General features: G+C 42.7%; 2 protein-coding genes across 4 annotated transcripts; one reads left to right on the top strand and one right to left on the bottom strand.

The window, feature by feature from the left end:
* Positions 1 to 44: 44 nt before the first annotated feature.
* On the bottom strand, positions 45 to 11,553 carry LOC138609911 (clustered mitochondria protein homolog). Of its 2 annotated transcripts, XM_069682595.1 has the most exons (29): positions 11,470 to 11,553; positions 10,290 to 10,433; positions 8,705 to 8,814; positions 8,304 to 8,475; positions 7,229 to 7,366; positions 6,975 to 7,135; positions 6,700 to 6,854; positions 6,492 to 6,614; positions 6,228 to 6,360; positions 6,041 to 6,133; positions 5,789 to 5,955; positions 5,460 to 5,639; positions 4,949 to 5,374; positions 4,793 to 4,866; positions 4,560 to 4,664; positions 4,336 to 4,436; positions 4,069 to 4,221; positions 3,908 to 3,970; positions 3,584 to 3,816; positions 3,129 to 3,213; positions 2,815 to 2,968; positions 2,595 to 2,734; positions 2,164 to 2,244; positions 1,925 to 2,050; positions 1,719 to 1,828; positions 1,520 to 1,613; positions 1,312 to 1,437; positions 1,145 to 1,218; positions 45 to 941 (listed from the first exon to the last, which is right to left on the bottom strand). In XM_069682595.1, exons 2-29 carry the CDS (start codon positions 10,336 to 10,338, stop codon positions 278 to 280), a joined length of 4,290 nt encoding a protein of 1,429 aa, XP_069538696.1. In that variant the 5' UTR covers positions 10,339 to 10,433; positions 11,470 to 11,553; the 3' UTR covers positions 45 to 277. The 2 variants fall into 2 exon arrangements, with proteins under 2 accessions (XP_069538696.1, XP_069538695.1); XM_069682594.1 differs by lacking the exon at positions 11,470 to 11,553 and having other exon boundaries at positions 10,290 to 10,551.
* A 441-nt stretch (positions 11,554 to 11,994) lies between these two features.
* On the top strand, positions 11,995 to 22,917 carry ddhd2 (DDHD domain containing 2). 2 transcript variants are annotated; one of them, XM_069682710.1, is made up of 19 exons: positions 11,995 to 12,082; positions 12,583 to 12,778; positions 14,497 to 14,689; positions 15,091 to 15,284; positions 15,405 to 15,494; positions 15,617 to 15,737; positions 15,847 to 15,936; positions 16,012 to 16,153; positions 16,271 to 16,479; positions 16,555 to 16,616; positions 16,736 to 16,855; positions 16,938 to 17,033; positions 17,428 to 17,607; positions 18,150 to 18,305; positions 18,636 to 18,738; positions 18,844 to 19,005; positions 19,190 to 19,288; positions 20,433 to 20,613; positions 20,770 to 22,917. In XM_069682710.1, exons 2-19 carry the CDS (start codon positions 12,659 to 12,661, stop codon positions 20,849 to 20,851), a joined length of 2,400 nt encoding a protein of 799 aa, XP_069538811.1. In that variant the 5' UTR covers positions 11,995 to 12,082; positions 12,583 to 12,658; the 3' UTR covers positions 20,852 to 22,917. The 2 variants fall into 2 exon arrangements, with proteins under 2 accessions (XP_069538811.1, XP_069538812.1); XM_069682711.1 differs by lacking the exon at positions 19,190 to 19,288.
* The last annotated feature ends 140 nt before the right edge of the window (positions 22,918 to 23,057 follow it).

The following is a 23,057-nucleotide window of genomic DNA, read 5'->3' as shown; positions in this document are numbered from 1 at the left end:
TGCATTTATATACTTTTTTTTGTGCCAAAAACAAGTAGGATCACTTGTAAACCAGAGTAAAAAGTTTATTGTTGAAAAAAAACCTCAACAGTACAGCCCTCTCCCAGCATCAGCAACAACATCTCCATCACAAAGTAATACTCATCATCTGACTTTTCTCATGCTTTGCTTTCTGATCATTTTATCACATTACATCTGAGATCCTGGGAGAGTTTCATCTTACAGCAGTGACTTCTAAAAACTCAACTACAACAACGTTTCTCTCTTTGACATGTTTTCACTCCTCAGCTGCTCCGTTAGCCGTGGGACCGTCTGCGACTCTGTTGACTTCTGTGTCCTTTTCCGCTTCTCCGTTAACTACAGCCGCTTTAGACACAATATCGGCCCAGGTTCCTTTACCTTTAAGGACTGACGGGCTGACAGGGACGTCCAACACTCCGTTTATTTCACCATTAACCTTCCCTGTCTTCACCTTATCATCTGTTGCATCAGATTTTATCTCCCCGTTGGCTGTGCTGCTGTTTCCTCCGTCAGTTTCCTTTCCTGTAGCCGCAACCTCTGACTCCCCGTTCACCTCCTTGACCTCAGCACCTGAAGAAGCTCCGTCACTGTCTCCTCCATCTACCTCTGTTTGCTGGTTTTGTTCAGCTGGCTCTGTCACGTGACCGTTAGCTGAAACTACGGCGGAACTCTCCACTGACGCCTCCTCCACTTTCTGCTCCTGTTTGCTCTCGCTGGCACTCTCCACTGCGGGGCTTCCTCCATCAGCAGCTTCCTCTCCACTTCCTGACTCTTGATCTGAGCCTTTCTCTTCCAACTTCATGTTCTCTAAGGAAAAGAGCTCCTTAGCTCCCAGCTTGAATCCCAGATCCAATCCCAGCTCCTTTGCGACCGCTGCCTTTAGCTCCAGGTGTTTCTGCTTGTACTCGGTGAGTCTGTCACTATAAAAAGGTGATTTGAAATGTAACTTAGTTGTAAGCATATGAACTGTAACAATCCAAAACCTTTATTATGCATGAGCTTAAAAACATCTTATATTTTATTTTAACAGCAATAAAAGGGGTGAATTATTAAGATGTTTTTTTGGCATCAACACGATGATTGAATACGTTTCAAGCATTAAGATATAACAGTGAATATTTACCTTTGTGCCACCCTCCTGATCCCCGTCACCAGAACCATCTGCTCCACCACCGTGTTGGTCGAGGGAGTTATACACTGAGGACAAGTCAGAGAAACAGTGCAGGTTGATTAATAAACACACTTCCCTATTGTATTAGTAATAAACAAATTGTGAGCTCCTGATCATACCTCCACTGTTTGCTCCGTGCAGTCAGCTCCCGCCTGTCTGAGGGAGCGCTCCACCTTCACCGCCTGCTTGGTTATGGTGCAAAGAAACTCTTTGCTGCAGCTCGTCTGAGAGTGATCCTCTCCAAGCTGAGAAAGAAAATAACTGTAAGATGACATGCACACACAACCAATCTACACATCCCTCTTTCACACACACAGATTTACTTACCAAGGAGGTAAAAGCAGCGAGGGCCTCTTTCTCATGCATCATGGCACTTCTGTAGTCTCCCTTGCTGCACATCCTCTGGGCCAGCAGGTGCTGACTGCACAGACAGGAAGCAGGGGGAAGAAATGATGATGACATTAGGGACAAAAGACATCCACTTTATGACTTTTAATACAAATACAAGCTCTAGACAGCATCTTACGAGAGGGCAGTGTGCAGATTTGTGGGTCCGAAGAAGGAAGTGTTGAGTCTGAGGGCGTTCTTTAAGAACTGCCCCGACTGATCTCCTGTCAGCACCAGGCCAAGACAGCTCTGCAGGGAGCAATGAGAGGATCGGAATTGTTAAAAAGGAAACTTTTTTAACAATAATATGTTGAAAGCCTTTTTTGGTGTTTGGGGTGAACCTACATCCAGTGTTGCGATGTAGGGGTGATCCTCTCCGTGGACTGTAAGCATTAGATGGCGAGCTCTGAGGAGACACTTCTGGGCCAGGGCAGTCTCCCCACCAGCGAAGACATACACACCCAAGAAGGCCTACATGTATAGAAATAATTGCACGATAATCACACACAAGTTCATATCTATCTTCACAGTCTTTCATTTCCAGTAGTGGTCGTCATTCAGTCACAACGTGCAGCTTTACTCACATATTGCTGGATGGTGTTTGGATGGTCAAACCCGAGCACTCTCTCACTGATGACCACCGCTGTCAGCTGGACACTGCGGGCCTTAAGAACAGAGAAAGTCACAGTGATGATCATGTCCACCTTTATGGTGTTAAAACGTAGTACCAGTTAAATTCCTGCATTCAAAGCTACACTTAACTTGAGGGGTATCACCACCAAAAAAAGTATGTATGCAAACAATCTCATGATCCAGCCCCTTTAAATGTGTCATGATATGTTATGAACTAATACTTTTTGGCACATAAAATCTTCTGGAATAGATAAAGTAGCAGGAAATGGGAATACTTAAAGTACAAGCACCTAAAAATGTTCTAGCGTACAGCATTGGAAAATATGTACTTGGTTACTTTTCATCAACGTAGCTGTAAAACGTTGAGGAGCAGGAAACCTACCTCAGCTGCCTTCCCCTGCAGGTAGGCCACTTTGGCCAACACGCTGTGACAGTAACAGGCATCTGGGTGCAGGTTGTCACACACTCTACCAAACAAGTACGCTGCTTCTTTCAGGCGCTCATGTGCCTGATCCAGCAGACCTGCAGTTGGGAAACACACATTAGTCAGAGTGACTGTTGAAGCCACACTTGGACATTTTGCAACAGGTGTATTTACCCACCTTTCTGGAGGAAGGTCAGTGCTGCACGATATGCTGTTGAAGCATCCACGGTTGGTATGCGGATGTGTTTGACGACAGGGATGATGTTGAGGACATCGTCCGGACCGATGGGAGCTTTGTTTTGGTTGTCGAGGACGTAGTCTCTCAGTCTCAACTGGGGTAGACATAGATGGAAGAGATGCATTGTTTTTGAACATTGTCTCTTTTCAGGTTTTAATCTGATTTTGAAATTATAACTTTGTTATTTGTTTCAGTTGTAATTCTAAGAGACTTTTTACACACTGAACACACACAGTATTTCAGTTGTCTGTTACCTGTACTCCAGTCTTTAAACAGAACTCTCTGAGCAAAGAGATCTTCTGAAGGCCGTAGTGCTCCACCAGGTGGTTCGGACCAGAGCTGACACAGAGAAAAATGTTATGTTAAAATAACTCTTATTATAAGTTCTAGAAAGTGTATGGACATATTTCGTGCTGTTTTCAGAAAGTTTATTTGATCGACTTTGAAGTCAGTGCCCCCCTCTTTATACCAAAATGGACATCAGAATGTCTAATTATGCCGTTAGAGAAAATCACATATGGGAGTATTATTATTTATCTACTTTTAGTTTTCCAACCTTCTGGTTTGTTTATGATAATTTTGTTTTGAGTTTTTTGGGAGCATAAGTGTTGAAACGTTCTTCCCCCTGTCCACTCCAAAAACCCCTCTGAGTCCTAACTTACAAACTAGCAAACATAATGTAAAAAGCAAACACAGCCTGTGTCCTCACCCGAGGCTGTCGGAGATGCTGTACGTTTCAGCAGCGTCCTGACAGACCAGGTTCCACAGCTCGGCCCCAGTGAGCGCGCTCCAGGCTGTGCTCTCAGAGGCCCCAGCCACTCTGCCTCGCCGCCTCGACTTCTTTTTGGTCTCCTCCCCCGCAGGAGCGGGCATGAAGTGGGGAACCAATAGGCAGCAGAGGAAGTGACTGACAGCTGCAGAGAGACTCGGCACGTCCACACCCTGCAGAGACAAGACCAGAGGCTGCACTTCATTCTTTCTGACAGACACACACCTGCTGCTTTTTTTTTTTTCTTTTTTTAATGTAAAGTACCTGAAGGAAACTGTTGAACACTCGTCTCGTTGAGCGTAAGAAAATGTCAGCTATGACCAATCTCTGAAAAAGAAAGAATTATTATTGTTAGAAAGCAGTCAGGAGCTAGATTATATCATCCAGACTTGTTTCAGTTTGACTACGCTGTAAATCAAACACACCATTATATGCCTCAGGCGCTCCTCGTGTTCTGACTGGCTGATGCTCTTCATCACATGACCCAGATACCGCAGGTTGATGCCTCTCTGGTGGAGCGCCTGTTTTAGAGAATCTCCATCCATTGGTGCCTCATTGCTTTGTAGGCAATACTCAACCTACACAAACACACACACACACAAACACACACATATATACATTTGCTAAGCTTGTTCCATGTTTGCAGTGGATCATGTGCTTAATTATAGTATGTAAACAGTGGATCATCTTACAAACTCTGGTATCTGATGTGTGAGGATGAAAACTGCAGCCTCCCTCAGTAACCTCTCCTGCAGCTTTGTTGACGTGCTGTCTCCAGGAGGGAAGGATACTCCTGAACACAAAGCACAAAAAGCATTTTGTCATTTTGTTTTCTTACATAAGATTTGACGTAGCATGTTGGTGTGTGTGTGTGTGTGTGTGTGTGTGTGTGTGTGTGTGTAGTTTTTCGTCATACCTTGTGAGAAGACGTTTGGGTTGAAGCGCATCTCAAAAATGATGTTGCTAACAGAGCCCACTTCTTTACAAGCAGCTCGTACTGCATCGGTGGATCGAGAGTCACCTGTAAAGTATACAAACATTTGTCAAGTATAAAATGCTCACAGCTATATGTAAATATGTATATACAGTATAAATGTGTTAATGAAAACTTTGTTTTCATTCAGTTTATTCTTATAAAACACATCTTACGAGATGTTGCACATTCTTCAAATCCTCCGTTCTCATCCAAAATCTCCTTGACACGCTGAGTGAACTGGCAATGTCTAAGAGGCACAGAAAACAAAATTTAACTTTGTGAAAAAGAAAATAATTTTAATTTCTTTCTTTTTTTCCTGTAAGACTTACTTATGCTGGATGAAGATCTGCACCAGTTCTGGCCTCAGTCTACAAAGGGAATGAGAGAAACTCCTCGGAAGCCCGGAGTCTGAGTGATAACTCTCCGGCCATCCCTCTTTTACATCCTCGTCCTTTTCACAGCTTTCATTACTCTCCATTTCTCCAGTGACTGTCTGATTTCCTGTCTCCACCTCTGGACAGAAGTTGGCATCAGCTGGAAAGGTCCTGAACACATCCAGTACGTAGAACCTCCCATCAGCACCCAGCAGTCCTTGGGCATCCACTGACGTGAACAGTGGTACCTTGTAGTTTTGGGGCGACACAATCACGTGTCTCTGGATGGAAAGGGACTTTGAAGCGTGAGCCAGGAGCTCTAACAGCCGCCTGCGCTGGGGGGACTCCTGCGGTCCGGCGTTTATCCCATACAGCAAGCCTCTATAGAGCAAAAGAAGGAAGGCAATCAGACTGTGTGACACTACAGCCACAGTGGACAGTTGAATAAAGAGTCCAGAGGGTGTACCTTGAGGCAGGAGCACTCTCCTGGTCCTGCTCTGAGCCTTCCAAGCCAGGAGCCAGACCCTGAGCAGACAGACGCACTCCTCTGTAGTCTACTATAGCTGTAGGAAGAGTGTGCAGACCCTGATGCCCCTCTATGTCGCTGTAGGCCTGAACTCCTTTTAGCTCCAGCCTTTGAGCTGCCCTGTGTGCAGAAGACTATTTAAATAATCTGCCAAAACAATTTTGCTCATAAGAAACAAAAATTAGTTTAGGTCACATTGTGCTTTAGCCCTTTCAGCCATGATTAAAAGCAAATGGCCCACACTCGTGGCATCTTGTTATTGCTCTCACCTGCGACCCCTCTCCCCTCCAAACACTGCACTTGCTGCCCCCTGGCTCATGAATAAGCCGCCCCACAGGAAAGCTGGGTCCTCAGGGTTTCCATTCACCGGCTCCACAAAACCGTCTACAACAGTCTCTGCCCCCTGCGACACGGTCCTGACAAATGCACTGTTCACCTTAGGAAATAGGTACACATAAAAGGTAAGAGGAGGCCAGAAGACAGTTCTTTATTTTTGCTAAATTACAGCGTTTCTTTATTACCTGCAGCAGAGCTCTGTCTCTCTGCAGCCGCTCCTCCAGACTGCCGAGCGGAAGACCTCTGGCTGCCTGCATCTCCTCATTCCAGTCTGGAGCCTACACGTAACACACATAGTTACACTTAATATCGGTGCCAGCAACACGTCACTCAATAATTACCAACAAATACTTCGACTGTCATGTAAACTACCTGTGCGGCTGGCTGTTCATCCACTCCAAGTCTGCCGAAGGTGTTTTTGTGTGTGCGAGAGGCGCAGGGAGGCCCGAGCCAGCTCAGCGTGTGGTAAGGAGTGGGCATTACCTCGACTGGAGGGGGCTGAGGCCTAAAAAAGGGGGGAAGAGAACAAACTGTATCAATAAAAATGATATATAAACCTCACCAAATGCGACTGCAGAAGTCCTACTTTTAACATTAAAAAGACGGGATACACTGTTCTTTAGATAGAAATGTTACCTGTTTTTGCGTGTGGTAAAGGTTTGTTTGAAGGCGGGGCTGATGTGACTGAGCAGGTCAGTGAAACAGTGACAAAGTGGGGTGGACTGTGCAGGACGAGGATCAAACACTTCCTCTGTGGACCTGTGAGGGAGAGAGAGAAGAATACATCATCAAACTGAGTCAAATAATATTTAAAATATTGCGTTTGATGAATTTATTTCTTTACTTGTTGAGAAAGAATCCTTTTGGACAGGATGTGATGTCGCAGCGTTTTCCCTCCATGGTGACCACAGTGATGTACAGGAAGTCTCCCTGCAACTTCCTGTGACCTGGAGGCGGGTTCCAGCAGCTGAGAGACAGGTCCCTGATGTAGCTGGGGGCCTGGTGAGACACACACAAAGCCACAGAGGGTTGGTGTGTGTGTGTGTGTGTGTGTGTGTGTGTGTGTGTGTGCTTCACAGGCTGCTCCAGTGTGGAACAAGACTCCAGGTATGTACATACCTCTGGTTGGGAGCTCTGTGGTAGCAGGGCCATGAGGGGTCTCTCCGAGGAGCCAGGCAGGAGGTACTCAGGAGGAGCTCCGTCCTGGTTGGATGTTTCTGTTTTTGTGCTCTCTTTGCTTAAAGAGCGTTTGAGGCTCTTTCCATTCGGTAAGCTCGAGTCTGCAGCAGGAACAAACAAGGAGAAGGGTTAGTTTGACCTTTAATTTTGCGATGTTGTCTGAGTGCACAATGTGTGTGTGTGTGTGTGTGTACCTGGTGTTTGTGTGTGTGTGAGCATCTCCAGCACGCTTGGTGAGCGTCCTTCTTTCAGTGCATCCTGGGGTCCTGACGCTCTCAGCAGCTCCAGCACACGAGCCAGATGGAGCCTGGCCGAGCGGGAGGTGTAGGGCTCTGAAGAGAGACAAAGCGTGATTATAAAGGTTACGTCGACCTTTATGGAACCGTAAACACATACAACATATTTTTAAACAGCCACCATGCACAGGACAAAGACTCTCCAGGATGTCATGATGCTTGTTGAAGCTTGTAAGTAAATCAATGCTGCATCCTCTCATAGACACTGACAGGATACACACTGTGCGCAGTAAGACGTGGCCTGCAGGATACTAATTGGTTTAGTATTTCAACAGTTCGGGTGAGACGCCGACTAATTGGTTGGCACGCAGCTGTAATCTCTGCAACTATAAAACCCTCTCAGAAAAGGTGAGTCAGCTGTTTACACTGAGCTGAGAGAAACTTAAGAGTGTGTGAAAGGGAAAGGATGAGGAGCGTGAAGACAACACGGACAGGATTGCTCTATTGTGAGGAAGCTGAGAGCTGCTATGCCAGCAATTAAAAAAAATGTTTCCTGTTATTTCTGAAAATGTTTATCAGCATTCAGGAAGGCTGTGCCCGCATGCATACTGGAGACGGCGTCTTTATAACTGATTTAAGCTGAAAAGACCATTGTTAGTTACAGCATCAGACTGTTGCCGCTTCAATCAACGTCTAACACAGGCAGGAATTGCGTGGTGTCTTTTTGTGAAAGATAATATTCAGAGCTCTCATCCTCATTGAGGAAATGATTAGACTGGCTGCAAGAAGGCTGCAACACAGGAAGTTATTTCTGTTATCAAGCTGAGATTGTTCAATTATCTAGTTATCTCTGGAGAAGAGCCTTTTGTATTTTCCGAATAAGAAATCATTAAACGAACTATTGTTTGAAGGCTTTAGCGACACATCTGAAACAGCTACACAATTATAACACTATCATTAAAGTACATACATACTTGAAGCTTGAAGATAAATCTGAATTAAAAATAATAAATTAAAAAAACAAGGCTAATACCTTCCACCAGGCGCAGGATAGTTCCTGGTTTGAGCCCTTTGAGGCTCTGCAGCTCTGTGAGTGGATCCAGAGTCGTACCAGCGAGTGCCAGTGACAAGTTTGAACGTGGACACACCTCATCCCTCGAAAGCAAAGTCATTACTGCGTCTTGAACGAGCCAAAACCCATGCGCCTTGAAAGAGACAGCAGGTTATGGCAAAATATATATTATAATCCTGAATAACAAGTCTGTTTTCTATGAGGACAGAACCTGCGATACACAGAAAGGTATACATGAAAGAGGACATAGAGTATAGATGATAATTAATCAAATATGTGCGCTAACAGAAAATATATGGAAGAACACAAGTCAAACTGTGCTCATATAACAACTTTGTACTGTAACAGTCAGGTGTCAGTACCTGCAGCTCAAATGGCTCTACTCCAGCTCCCTGGATCTTCAGAGAGAACGATGAGTCATCTTCCTGCTTAAAACTAGCGGCCTCTTTTCCACCAGTCGGGCTGATCCCATCTGTGTGGAGGAGAAATCAGAGAAAAGAAACTTACTGAGGATAATCACAAAGCTCTGCGAGAGACAAGCCAACGGTTTTGGTTCTTAACCGTCCTTCCGCTCATTACGTGCTGGGAATATTTCCAGCTTGCTATGACTCTGAAAAGACTTGCACTGTTGTATGAATCACTGCATGAAAGAATGAATGAATGAATCACACTCGTTACTTTTTGTGTTCAGATTAAAACGTCTTTTGTATTATAGCTGGACCGAGGAGTCAGCGTGTGAGTGAGAGCCCGAGGGTGAGACTGAGAGTGAATTTATGAGTGAAAAATGTCACAGAAAGGGAAAGTCGGGGTGTGTCTGCCTTCTTCCACACACACACATGCAGAGCGAGAGTGAGAGCAGGACCCAGCGTGTTCCTCAACCTGCAGTGTGACTAAACCTGTTGAATTTGCCTACTGGCCTCCATGTCATCTCAGGGTGAAGGGACAACCACACCCAGCACTGGCATGTGCAGACAGCACAACAGTAAAACACATAAACTAACAAAGCTTAAGTGTGGCAGCAGAGCAGGCCTGCATGCATGGATGCACACACATATTGTATATACAACACTTCTGACACGTACACAGCAAGGCAGAAAATTCACTTTGCACTCGTCTCTTAATACTGTAGCTCATTGTACAGTAAATGATCGGGTCTCGCTGTCAATCTGGGACTACTTTACCGCTGGAAAGCACCCAAAATAGCTCCTCTGTTCACGATTGGCTGGATGAAAGTCCCTCCTCTCTGCAGACTTGGAGCCATCAGCCTCCTTTCATTTGAAGCTGCTTTACTACTACAAAAAACAACATTGCTTTCAGCCCTGACAAGTTTATCTTGGCACTGATTTGGCAGGATTCCTTATTTCATATAGTACAAAAGACAACATTCAATACATTTAGTTAAGCTCCTCAAACTGACATAACCTGCCAATTATAAAGCTGCACCTATGGATTCATATCTGTTTGAGGGGGCACCGCAGGGCAAACACACACACACACTCTACCTTAATTCAATCATTCTGTCAGGTTAAAGGGGAGTGGCAAAGGTTAAAAGAGGTTGAGAGGCCCACTTGAGAGTGTGGAGAAAGAAAGGCGGAATAAGTTGTTGGAACTTGCAGTAAGATTTTACTAAAAGCTAATCTTTGTCCTTAAAGGATTATAACTACAAATGTATGTTGTCTCTACAGATTTAAGGTTGATCACATTGTGTCTGTGTTCTACCGGAAAAGTTAAGATTCTCCAAGTGGTCAGAAACTCTCTGAAAGCAGAGAAAAAGCACCAGCCATGTTTAGAGCAGCAGAGCGGTGCTAAATCTCCCACCCTCCTCACATTCTCTAGCGAGGGAGGCACCAGGCATAAAAAGAAGGAAGAGGAAAAGTGTAAAAGAGACAGAGAGAGAGAGAGAGAGAGGAGCGGAGAAGAATAAAATACATCGCAGGGATTTCTCACCAGCCTTGGCCTGATGTCTTCCTCCTCCCTTCCTCACTTTGTCCTTCATGGCTGCGTGTTGAAGTTTTTTCTTCAGCTGTCTTCTTGTGTTTTTTTCTTCCCTGTGCTGGAAGTTGCTTCCCCTCAAAGTCTTGCCTCAGAGTGCTGGAAGTATGCACAAGAGAGGGAGAGAGTGTGAGGAAATGTGCAGCTGGATTGTTTGAAAGCCCCGGCAGAGTGAAAGTAAAACGTCTGTCTGTTCAGGACTGTGACTCCTGCCCCTCTTTACAGGGCAAACTCAGCTTATCTGCTCTCCCTGAGTAAAAAAGCCACACCCTCTTATTGCTCCACACAGGCTTATTACTCTGCATGTCTCTCACACTTTGTGGGACTGGGTGTGTCTATGCATTCTAGCTCCACTCGCTCTTCCTCCCCTGGCAGGATTCACTTCTCCCTCCCTTCCTCCCTCCCTCCCTCCCCGCTGTAAGCCCTGGAGGAGAGGTGGGAATGACACGCTGCTTTTGAAACAAAGTATTTCATGTTATAAAAGTTAAGGTTCATTTAATGAATCTGTGTATACATGTTTCAGTGGACACAGAAGTCTTAGTAAACAACTTATTAAACCACACTTATTCCTCTAATTCAAGGTAATGAGGGAGCCCTATGTTACCGCTTCTGTTGACTCATGATAATGAAGTCAGTTTGCTGAAAATACAACCATGATGAGACAGTTCACCTGCCTCAAATGCTATCTTATGATGTGGCTGATCAGTCATAGTTGAGAGGCCAACACCTACTACGTGCTCATGTTACACATACCTGGGTGCATATTTCATATCTAACCAAGCATTAGAATTTCTGGGTTAGGCTGAGCAGGAGTCTGGTTTGGTATTGCTTGAATGCCAGGTCAGATAAATTAGAAGTCTATCTAACATCTGCAGTATGTTTGGCTCCAGTGTTAGTTACCTCTGAGAGGAAAGACAGGAAAATCTAGCATTCACCTGCTCATCATTCTCCCTGTGATCAACACTGTAACTGTTCGACATGATACGACAGGAGGAAAATTAAATTACATTTCTCATTAATCCTATGTTTTTGTTGAACAACAAAAAAACACAATACTTATAATTTACATCAAAACATCCATCATATTCACAGACATTCATTTAAGTAGAAAAGTAATAAGCAGCAGTTTGCTTACCCTCGTCGAAATAAAGATAGGTTAGGTTACTTTGTGCTCATCTCTTTTTCACTTCAAATTCAAACTCTCAATATTGCACACTCGTGACGCTAGCTTTGTAAATGGGGGCGGCGGCCTGGTGATGTTGTGATGTTTCATGTTGCGTTCAAACGCTGCTCGTAAATTTTAAATTAACGCAAAACCTTTAGGTTTACTGAAAATGCAAGTGTTGTTTTTAGAGATTATTTAATTTAGAGTTTAAAAAACTCATCATATCAATGTCTTGCAATGGGATACGACGCATATCTGAAGGAAAAAAAATCATTTCTTCGAATATGTATCAAATTGGCATTGAACACTTTGTTTAAGTGTTTCGCCGTATCATCGCCACACTTTGAAACCCCGGAATCATAGAACACTCCATCTGTTTATATTTAGTTGTTTTACACCTTCATTTTGTTGTTAGTTCGGTGGTTGATGAACGTTAAACTCTTAATTGTAATATTTCCGAGAGCACTCTAAGTAGGCATCGTTTGACAGGAGGCTGTCCTTTGCTAACCGAGCTAGCTAGAAAGAGCTAAACAACGGATAAAATACCTCTCTGCATTCACTGTAACGTTATGTGAAGTTGTCGGTGAGTTGAAGCTAGCGACTGTCTTTTACTTCTGCTCTAACGTCCAAAGTACAAACAGAATATGAAAACTGAAGGCTTGACACTAGTGTCCCTTCAAGCCATCTTAACTCAGCTTTTAGCTTTAACCTCAACTAACGTTTCGAGGACGTGTTTGATTCCTTTAAAATATACCAATTTTATTATAGATTAGCGTTATAACGTTAGCTTGATTTGTTCGAGATAAGTAGGTGCATTTCAATAACTTATACATTTATTCTGTGAGTGAGCAACCGTTAAACAGTTAGCTTGCTGTTATTTAAACCTGACTGTTTTCTTTTTCCATTGCGTGAAGTATTTCTGACCAGCAGCTAATGAGACAGCTGGTACTGCACCCTGAGAGCAGGGATTACTGTAGTTAGCGTTAACCATGATTCACTGATACAAGTAGATGTCCACAACAACTTGGCTATACATTGTGTAATAGTTTTGACGCCTCCTTTTTGCCCTCCTTCTCTGTGCAGCTGAGTTGTTACAGGATCCATGTTGGTGTGGCCCCGCTCAGGTCAGAGCTGAGGGTTGGGGTTAGGTCTTGGACTAATGTCATGCAGTCCTGGTAAAGAGGGGGGTCCATCTGAGGCTGCCCCAAACGTCAACAACCAAGATCTGCTTAACAACCCCAGTCAGGCTTCAGCTACAACTAAAACACCTGAACATCAGGTAAGGGAGCATATAGAATTTTGTGTGTATCTGTAGTACTGTCCTCCATGATTAGGGGTCCAGTTGAAATAAGACTTTGCATAAACTGTATAACTGGTTGGGATTTGGGTTTGGTTTATAGCATGGTAAGGGAAAAACACAAATTGATGGAAACTTTAAAACAACACTGATCTTGAGCATGCTTTGCATAAATTGGTAAGGGCCTTTTTATTACAACATAAAACTTTCACAAGTTATACTCCTAAAAACAACTTTGAAATTAATGAATGAAGTTTAATTTGATGCCTGGGCACAGCTGTTAGATTGTTTTCAGTTTATAATTTAAAAAGAAATTCAACTACATTTCGAATTTCTTTTGCTGTACAGAACGAAAGAGCCAGTCTGACCTCTCAGGTTTATCATCATTTCGCATCAATAGGTTATCTCTTTTCAGAGATTGTTTTCAGTCCTATCATTATTCCGCATTGATCAGCTGCAGGGTCACAGAGGGCTGCTGGGGCCCCAGTTGTGGATTAAAGCACCTTTTCAGCATGTCATCTCCAATAAAGTTTATTTTCAGTCTTTGACTGGGCTGATCTGTGATTAGGAAAAACCTAAAAGGTTTAAGCAATTGGATAAAGTTGGATAGAGGTAAATTGATCCTATATAAGAAATCATGACAGATTACAAGATTTTAAGGCCATGCCAGTATAAAGATACTCCACGACAACAACAGAGTCGGAAATAAACTCACCCCTCAAGTGATTATGAATGTGAAAATCTTTTTAACTCTCTACTTTAGTAACACTAACAGGCTTTAAAACTCATTCACTATCTAGTCAATCTCATTAACAGCAGAAAAAGTACAAAGTTTGCACTCCTGTCCCCTCAGGCAGGCATAACAGTGCTGCTGTATTCTTTACCCTGCTGAAGGATCATAGGGCAAAGTAGACAGTTTAGGCTTGTTGAGGGGGTGTTTAAAAAGTCACATACTGCCCCTCTTTAAGGTATGTGCATGTTTTACATTTTTAACTCCGCATTAAGTCCAGAGGAGACAATAGAACCAGTATATTGTCAGAGTTAGTGTCAGTGTGTCTGCCTGTCAATGATAAACTACAACATACACGTACCTGAATGTAGTATAATGAATCATTTCATGCTAAAGAAAACTTTGTTTTTATGTTGCTTGACTTTCAAACAAATATTGGAACAGGATTGTATTACTTTCAAGAGATCAACAACATTTAGTACGTAGATTATTTTCATTTATTGTTTAATGTGTACACCTGCTGGTGCATCTTAAAATGCAAATCAGATTAGAAATTTAGCATCTGTATGTAATATATGCATTGTTTGTGTCCTGCAGGGACAGACGCTCTCAACAGATTGAAACATGAATCAGGAGAGTGCCAAGTATTCCTGGAAGTGTTGTTTTATGACTGTGAAAGTGATTCCAAGGAAATCGGTTGTTTAAAACAACAAAAAGACAAGAGACAGCTTGTAGAGGAGGAGAGAATAAAACAAGGCTTTGTGCCTCTTGCCACAAGGGGGCCTGATCCTGTCACTGTCACTGTCCTTTGCTTTGTCGGATGATCTTAGGTCTTAAAGGGAGCTATATTAAAGGGCACGGACTTCTACAGAGTTGAACATTGCATAGTACTTAATAGAGAAGACACAAGTGAATTAGCTGTATGAATTAATTTAGCATCTTGAGCAGGCTGTTATCATGTTTTCTTCAGGTGTCTCCCGTCGTTGATGAGGCCTCTCCTGGTTCCACGTCTTCCTTCGAGATGCTTGACATGGAGCCGGTCCCTGCTCCTTATCAAGAAGTGCAGCCTCACTGGTTCTTCTGTCGCCGCGCCGAGGAGAGCACCTCCTGGCTTCCTTTCAGCCGAGAAGACTCTGACAAACTAGAGAATGCCTCCAACACAGGTGAGCATGGGAATATATTCTCAGTTTACACTCTGTTTAATAGTATGTGTAATGAGATATGTGGAAAATTAGGAGCATGGTGAGATGCTACAAACAGCTGTGAGAAAAAAAGCAAGACAAATTGCAAATTACCAACATAGTCCTGTTGGTAAATTGTGTTTCAACAGACTGCAGATTAAAAGTTAGCATGTACATTTAACAGCCTTCCACCACAATCACTGTGGTCTATTAATTGTGTAAACACCAAATTGATTAACCTTTTCCCTTCATGCATTTAAAACAAATAAGTTCAGCATCTCAGAACGTGTCTTTTTGCAGATCTATTGCCAGAACTCAAGGGCAACACCAGCATACTCATAAAACCGTAATATATCTGTTGTCTGTGTGTGTTTACTGTGCAGTAGGTCAGAAGGAGGAGGAGGTGGTTGTAGCTGTGGAAGGAGAGCGGTACGACGTACATGTAAAGGAGAGGAGGCGCTACGCTGTGTACTGGGAGCAAAATCCCACTGAAGTCCGACGCTGCACCTGGTTCTATAAAGGAGACAAAGACACTAAGTTCCTTCCTTACTCTGAAGACTTTAGCCAAAGACTGGAGGTAGTCTGACCCTGAACCCTCACCTTTATGCTTTTTATTCCTTATTCTGATTTGACCTTTTACCTAACTCTTAATGCGCCTCAGCTACTCTTTCCATATCTGTTTGTCTTTGATTTTCAGGAGGCCTATATGATCGCAGTGACTCTGGACGAATGGAAGACGAAACTGGATTTTCCCACTGGAGAAACTGTCATCCTTCACAATCCCAAAGTAAAACCTGCTGTTAAAATATCACTATGAACACTATAATTTAATACATGATGATACGTGTGTTCCAATGAGATACAATGTTTCCTTCTATAACACCACTTTTCTCTCTGATCCTGTCTCAGCTTATAATGCAGTATCAGCCAATAGGATTGCAGGACGAGTGGGTGTCCTCCCCCTCGGAGCAGACCCGGCCTCGAACAGTCAAGAGGGGAGTGGAGAACATCTCTGTAGAAATACCTGATGGTATGTGTGTGTGTATAATTAAGAGATAACCTGGAATATAAAAAACAATTTTAGAAAGCATCACTAACATGTGACACTGACAGGCTGATATTTTTGTATCTGCTCCCAGGTGAACCAGATAAGGTGGACCACCTCGTCTTTATGGTCCATGGCATCGGCCCCGCATGTGACTTGCGCTTCAGATCCATAATACAGTGTGGTAAGTGAGAGTTTGTGTGTGCGTGTATGTGTATTTATACATATACTGCATCCTTTTATTCTTGTCTCTCTCCAGTAAATGACTTCAGGAGTGCTTCCCTGTCCCTCTTGGCCTCTCACTACAAGCGTGCTCAGCAGGATGGCATGGTAGGGAGAGTGGAGTTCCTCCCAGTCAACTGGCACAGCGCTTTACACGGGGATGCCACTGGTGTGGACGAGTGAGTATGGAGAGTGATAGTGTGTGGACTAAAACAAGAATCCTCTGTACAGTGCCACTTATGTCTCAACTACTTGCAAATTGTCAAACTCCGTCTCCCTCTTTCCCAACTTTCTAGGGACATCCAGAGGATCACTCTCCCCAGCATCAGCAGGCTGAGACATTTCACCAACGACACTCTGCTGGACCTGTTTTTCTACAATAGCCCCACCTACTGCCAGACCATAGTGGACACAGTGGCCTCAGAGATCAACAAGCTGCACACCCTCTTTAAACAGAGACACCCGGAGTTCAACGCGGCAGTTTCAGTCGTTGGCCACAGCCTGGGTAAGATTTACATCGACACACAAACACACAAACACACGGTCAATAAAATGCTAATTTTCACCTCTTGTTCCTCAGGTTCATTGATCCTGTTCGACCTGTTAACAAACCAGAGAACTGGATCAGAAACCAGCCAAGGGGTACAGTGGCATTCACATTCACAAGATAACAGCAGTAAAATAATAAAAAGATTGTTATATATTTAAAGCTTAGGGATAAGAAATTCAATTTCCTGTTCTGTCCTGCCCTGTTCCTCAAGGTGCACTCTGATGAGCCCTTTCGTCTGAACACTGCCACACTGGAGCACACTCTCACCAGACTGGGCCTTCAGCAATACCTGGATACACTACAGGCAGAAAACCTAGACCTGGAATCACTGGTAACACACACAAACACACACACAAAGGACACACATTTAAGTATAAAACACAGTTAAAAAACATATCTTTTTCCTCTTTTAGGCTCTTTGCCAAGACAGTGATCTCAAAGATTTAGGAATTCCTCTTGGACCTCGGAAGAAGATCCTGAACTACGTCAAGAGGAAGTGGCTTCCAGAGGTTAGACACATCCTGAAACTATTACAACCCTGTTATGTTGAGATGTTTCTGTGATCTGCTATTGGTTTGATGACTCAGTTCTTAGCATTGATATACCTTCACTGTCAAGGCCGCAGTATAATCTACACCTTTTTGCAAACAAACCACATGCATTACCGTCCCATTGTGTATGTGTTTCAACAACCACTGCTGTAGATTGTATGACTAATGCTGCCTGTATGTTTTTATACAAGAGAGGATGAAACTACCCTAAGGAACTGGTTAGCTTAAGATAACAGTGAGGAGCAGGCTAAATGTTGCTTTGGGTCTCTTTTTCCTAATGATAGTAGCCATAAAAAGTAGCCACAGTTCAGATATTATCCAAGTAACTTTTTATATTTCTCAATCTAAACAGGATTGTAGGACAGGAGCAGTGCGGCTGGCACCAGGCCTGCAAGCTCCACCTCAAGGGACCAGTGACCCTGATGGTGACCAGCCTTCAGGGTCAACAGCAGCGCAGCAGTCCCAGTTCCACAGGGCGCAGTCCATCACCAGTGCTGTAGACTACGAATACTTTGACATGGGCATCGGACAGGTACCACACCCGGACAGTGATATGATCATCTGTGCCACATTTAGATAAAAGCTTTGATGCATCACCTTCCTGCTTCTCTCCTCCCCCTCCCTGCTTGCCTGGACAGACCAATGGAGGCATAGCCAAGGGACAGGTGTGTCTCACATGGTGCCCCCATGCTCCCAGGCTTTGTTCTTATCGCACTGTGCCTGGAGTTTCTGGTCAGGGAAAAATCAAGGGGACTGAAATGTAGTTGCCTTTTTATGAGCAATAGATTTTCCTAGATGTTATTGTGATCGAGGCTACCATCGTTGTCTCATTGAGTTGTACCACACCCCTTGTCTGTGCTCATCCAGTCCTGCATGAGTGGTCCGCTCCCTGGTCTCCTCCTTCCCTGCTCTCATACTCCCTGGCTGTTGCCATCAAATGTAGTTTGAATGTTCCTCACACAATTGTGTACAAGAGAAAAATATATTTCCATCTGTCTGAATATCTGTTTCAAACAAAGTTGTGACTTTTATTTATTAACAATACATGTTTCCGACCCTGCCTTCTCTCCACAGGTATCCATTGATTACCCACAGCTGGCTTTCCACCCCCAGACATTTTTTGCTTTTGGGTCTCCTATTGGAATGTTCCTGACCGTCCGTGGGCTTAAACACATCGATCCCAACTACACCTTCCCGACCTGCAAGAGCTTTTACAACATCTACCACCCAGTGAGTATTCATATATTTACTGCATCTGCCCATTCAGGTACACATCCTGTCCCAACAAGAGGGATAACACCTCATTTTACATTCAAAAACTACAGCTTGACTTTTTCAGGGCATTTCAGAATGTTTGCTATAATGCTTCTTTTTTTTTTTTAACTACAACATTTGATAAAGATAATATCAAAACTAGTAGCAGTATACAACTTTCAGATGACTCTGGTCAACAACCTTGCAAATGACTAAAGGTAACTACACATAGAATCTTCCTTTTCGAAATTAAAATTGATGAAAGAAGAACGCGTCATTCATCTCCTCTCCTTTATCGCTGTGCAGTATGACCCTGTGGCATATCGGATAGAGCCCATGATCGTGACAGAGGTGGACCTGGAGCCCATGCTGATCCCTCACCATAAAGGCCGTAAGAGGATGCACCTGGGTATGGCTGTCTGCTTATTTCTTCTTGTCTTTATGAAACTTTAATGTGTTATTGGCTTATTTTTAGCAGGCGTAATGATAATCTCTGTCTCTGTTTGCCTGATAGAACTAAAGGACAGCTTGACCCGTATGAGCATGGATTTGAAAAACAATGTTTTGGGATCGTTGCGGACGGCATGGCAGTCCTTCGCGAGACTACCGGTTGCTGCGCTGCCCCCAGTCGATGAAGGAGAAACTACAATAGAGAGAAACCTTCAAGAGACACAGGGTAGAAAAGAAGCACTTTTATTTGCTTGTGTTTAGTTGTGTTATGTCAGGAGTGTGTCTAACCCGGTCTCTTCACACTCCTCTCACCCCTCTCTGCATGCTGCCACCACTCCCCTCCCCTCTTTCGCTCTGTCTGGTGTTTGCTCCTGCCTCCCTCATTCCTTGCCTGTTACCTTTAACCTCAGCTGCAGTCACTGCTTCTGCTAAGACGGAAGAGAAAAGTGCTGATTTTTGGACAAAAATACTGGAGTGGCCCAGGGCCCTTCATAAGCATTACTTCTCAGGTAAGCTAGGATAGTCCCTTCATGAGAATAAACAAGAAAAAACAAGTTAATTGGCTGTTTTCAGCTGACTAAAAGCTTTTTCTCCGTAAACTTGCCTGATTAAGTGAAAGCTTAGGAGCAGTTATGTCATTCTGCTTAAGTCATGTAACTTGCTGGGTTTGAATCTGGGAAATACACGTGCACTAAAGAAGGAAAATGAAATCTACCTTCAGAATTTAAATTGGCTAAATTATCATAGCTTACTTTGGCAAGTTATCTCCCTCACACAGAGCAAATCTTATATAATGTCTGCCATCATTGCCGCAGGCTCTCAATACTCCTCTACCTTCCACCCACCTGCACTAATAATTCTGTACGTTTAATCTTCAACTCACGATTGAAATAACTGACACTTCCTCCAGGCCCTTTCCTCCCTCTCTGTCTGTCAGCTCTGATTGGTTGAATTTATTGAAAGCCTCACTGATTGTCGTCAGCAAAATCAACTCGAGCAATTGTCCCATGCAACACTCTTGTGGTTGCTGCACAAACAGGACAAGCATAGTAGTGATCGCATTTGTTTTTTTAACATGATTTGTTTATTGGACCTCAACCAGCATGCAGGGTCATTCATCAGTAGCAGATCACCTACAGCGGCTACGTGCAGGAACATGTTCTGCCCTTTCCACCGGCAGCTCCAGTTCTTAGTCTGTCAGTTCGTTAAATGGATCAAATGGAATACAGCTGCAGTCAGCACAGAATGTACAATTAATTACACAATACATTTATTGTTTTCCTTTTCCTTAACAGTTTAAGATGACTCTTAGTTTTGGATTTACCCCAACTTGTTGTATCAAATATCGTGATGCAAGATCCGAAACATTTAGGAGACTATTTAGGACAGAGCACAATGAAATTTGAATGCAAGATATTTATGTTTTTTCATCGGGATTACAAAATCTCAACTAATATGTACATTTAAAGCATTTAACAGTGCTATTCAAACAATCTCAAGCCATTCAGACCTGTTACGACCTCTTCAGATCATCTCTTAATCTTAAAATGGGTTGTACACTAATGTGAGTGTTTTCACCTATATAGCTTAGTATATCTATTTTATACAGTTTGTTGTCTGCTTATTCAGACTAATCTGTCTTTACTTCTATAGCAGCAGCAGCTGCAGTGTGTGAGGAGGCAGAGTCCGTAGCGCCAGCAGAGCAGACAGAGCAGCCTGAGATCAAAGTGGGGATGTTGAACGGAGGACGAAGGATCGACTTTGTACTTCAGGAAAAACCCATCGAGAGCTTCAACGAATACCTGTTTGCCATCCAGTCTCATCTGTGTTACTGGTGAGCCATACATAACCACTTTAGTGTTGAATGATACACTTTTATTCTTTTCTATTCTGTGCTTCTGATATTGTCTGTTTCTTTTAAAAACGTAATCTTCAATTTTTACATTCACTTTGATTAATAATGTTTTCCCCCTCTTTGTCTGTCTGTTAGGGAATCTGAGGATACGGCTCTCCTGCTGCTGAAGGAGATTTACGACAAGCAAGGCGTGGCCTTTGAACAGCCACAACAGTAATGATGTTCTTTGAATGTAGTTCACTTGGTTTTTAACTTGGCAGTGACCTTAAAGACAAGAAATAAAGACCGGCTGACAGAGCTAGAGGCTGCACAATCCTCTTCCAGAATGCCTTACCGCCTGGGTGTTACTGTACACGACTGCCCCGCCCTCTCCTCCCTTCACGGTGGAGACTGTTTGGCTGCAGTCAGGTGATCTCGGTTCAGATATGTCAGTCAACCTGATTTTTTGTGGTAATGGTAGCTTTTTGGTGCTGCCTTAACTCCAATTACAGAACTGATTCTGATGTCAGATAGTTGTTTCAATTCCACCAAAACATCACTGTCATGCACCTGGTCGCACTTTTCTTTCTTTTTTGAGTCATTCTTTGTTCTACTTTACTTTGCACTTTGACTTACCTACAGTTATTAACATATCATGCGTATAGCTGCAGCTGGATAATATTGACAAAAATAATAATCACTTTAACCATAAGAGATACACACAGTAACAGTAACCTAAAACGTAATGGAAAGATGTATATAAATGCCAATACTTATCACATCAGATTACATGATGTCAAACTGGAATTTGGCAACAAAAATATATTTAAAAATACCAGAATATCCTTAAAAAATATTATAATGTATAAAAGTTTAATATTTCCCAGAGCTTAATTCCTATTATGTGTGTTCAACAAGACATCTCTGTCTGACCCAGTAAACTTCAAGCCAAGCAAGCGCTCCCTCAGCCAAACTTTACCACCTTACCTTTATAAACACCCAGGTCAGGTGGTTTTATTTGGTCGTCTATAAAATGTTTACTTTCTCATCAGGGAAATGAAGGTTTATGTTTGGTGTTATAATGCCTCCTGGCAGTCTCCTTTCTGTCAACATTGAGGCCACTTGAAAGCCCAAGCTGCTACTCCAACATTTGTGTTCATCTGTTCATATTGTAATATGTATTTCAGTTAAATCATATCATGTAGCACATGTAACTAAAATAAGTAATCCTAATGAAGGTTCTTGTCAGAAATGAAGTAGAGAAATGCAGGTGCTTGAAACAACAAGTTGGTCTTTTCATACTCTGTGTATGTATGCACTGTATGTGTGCGAGGACAGTATGTACTGTATGTTATAGAAGTGTGCAAACTGTACAGAAAGACCAGTTCCACTCTATCCAGCCGAGGTCTGTGCCACTCCTTCTATACCATTCTCTACTATTTTGTAGTTGAGCCAAAATTCATACTTATGTATTCATTATCCTAATATATGGTCTATCCCATTACAGACTGGCATCTCTTATAAACAGCTCTAACTTCTCCATAATCAAAGGGCCAAATGACACAAGTTTCTCTCCTCTGTCCTTTGTATCAAGGTGTGGTAACAATCTTTTCTATCTGTACTGCATGCACTTATTTTTATTGTAAGCAGAGTTTCTCGACTGTTTCTGCCTCTGACCCAGTTCTTAGGTCCAAAAATGTTCATAATTCTCATGGAACCAGCATTACAAGAGATATAACATTAAAATGATATCAGTTTGATTTAAAACACATGATATATAGATTATATAGAAGTTATATTTCAAGGGAAATTAGTCATTTGTAAATAAACATATATCACTATATTTGTGTTATAAAGATCATTATTCTGCACTTTTGTATTAAGCAACATGGGTCCAGACTACAAAGTTGAGAAACTCTGTGGTACAGTGATTTAACTTCTAATATAACTCGTGTTATGCACTGTCAGGGCACCACAGCCCCCACAACCAAAGCTCTGAATGACCTGTATCTCAGCCCTCTGGGTGTAACATCCGCACAATAGTTGAATTATTCCTATAATTTGTTCATTTTTCTTTTTTAGAAAGGCACTGAATAAATCATTGTCTCAGTCACTGCATTTTTCTGTTTGAACAGTAACACATGACTTTATTATCACTGGCTGCTTATCCTTACCACTACTACAGTTTTGCACTTGATACCGTTATGTTGGAACGTACCAAAAACACAATTGTTCTCCTTTCTAATTACATATCCTATGAGTATGGTTACATGTTGTGTGTGCCATAATAAAACATAACAAGTGTGTTGTGTTATTTTGTTCATTTGCATTGAAGCATGCTTAGTCTGACACACAATAAAGACTTTTTAGGGTCTTTATGACGTTTACATAGGGCATGATCAAAATCCTTATATATCCTTATATATAACTATATATAATAGTTT

The sequence above is a fragment of the Semicossyphus pulcher genome, unplaced genomic scaffold (assembly GCF_022749685.1).
Source record: "Semicossyphus pulcher isolate SPU_LCO1_2020_fin unplaced genomic scaffold, fSemPul1.0.p SCAF_6, whole genome shotgun sequence".
Classification (NCBI taxonomy): Eukaryota; Metazoa; Chordata; class Actinopteri; order Labriformes; family Labridae; genus Semicossyphus; species Semicossyphus pulcher.
Note: the sequence above shows the minus strand (reverse complement) of the source record. Positions and strands in the feature narration are given on the sequence as shown.

What these genes read in the sequence shown, in the direction of transcription:
- LOC138609911 (XM_069682595.1), bottom strand. Translation starts at nt 10,338, where the DNA reads ATGAAGGACAAAGTGAGGAAGGGAGGAGGAAGACATCAGGCCAAGGCT. An exon ending in AAGACATCAGGCCAAGGCTG is followed by an intron (nt 8,815 to 10,289) that starts GTGAGAAATCCC and finishes TCCTCCACACAG; the next exon opens with ATGGGATCAGCCCGACTGGT. An exon ending in GTTTAAAGACTGGAGTACAG is followed by an intron (nt 2,969 to 3,128) that starts GTAACAGACAAC and finishes TGTCTACCCCAG; the next exon opens with TTGAGACTGAGAGACTACGT.
- ddhd2 (XM_069682710.1), top strand. Translation starts at nt 12,659, where the DNA reads ATGTCATGCAGTCCTGGTAAAGAGGGGGGTCCATCTGAGGCTGCCCCA. An exon ending in CAGATCCATAATACAGTGTG is followed by an intron (nt 15,937 to 16,011) that starts GTAAGTGAGAGT and finishes GTCTCTCTCCAG; the next exon opens with TAAATGACTTCAGGAGTGCT. An exon ending in CCGTAAGAGGATGCACCTGG is followed by an intron (nt 18,739 to 18,843) that starts GTATGGCTGTCT and finishes TTTGCCTGATAG; the next exon opens with AACTAAAGGACAGCTTGACC.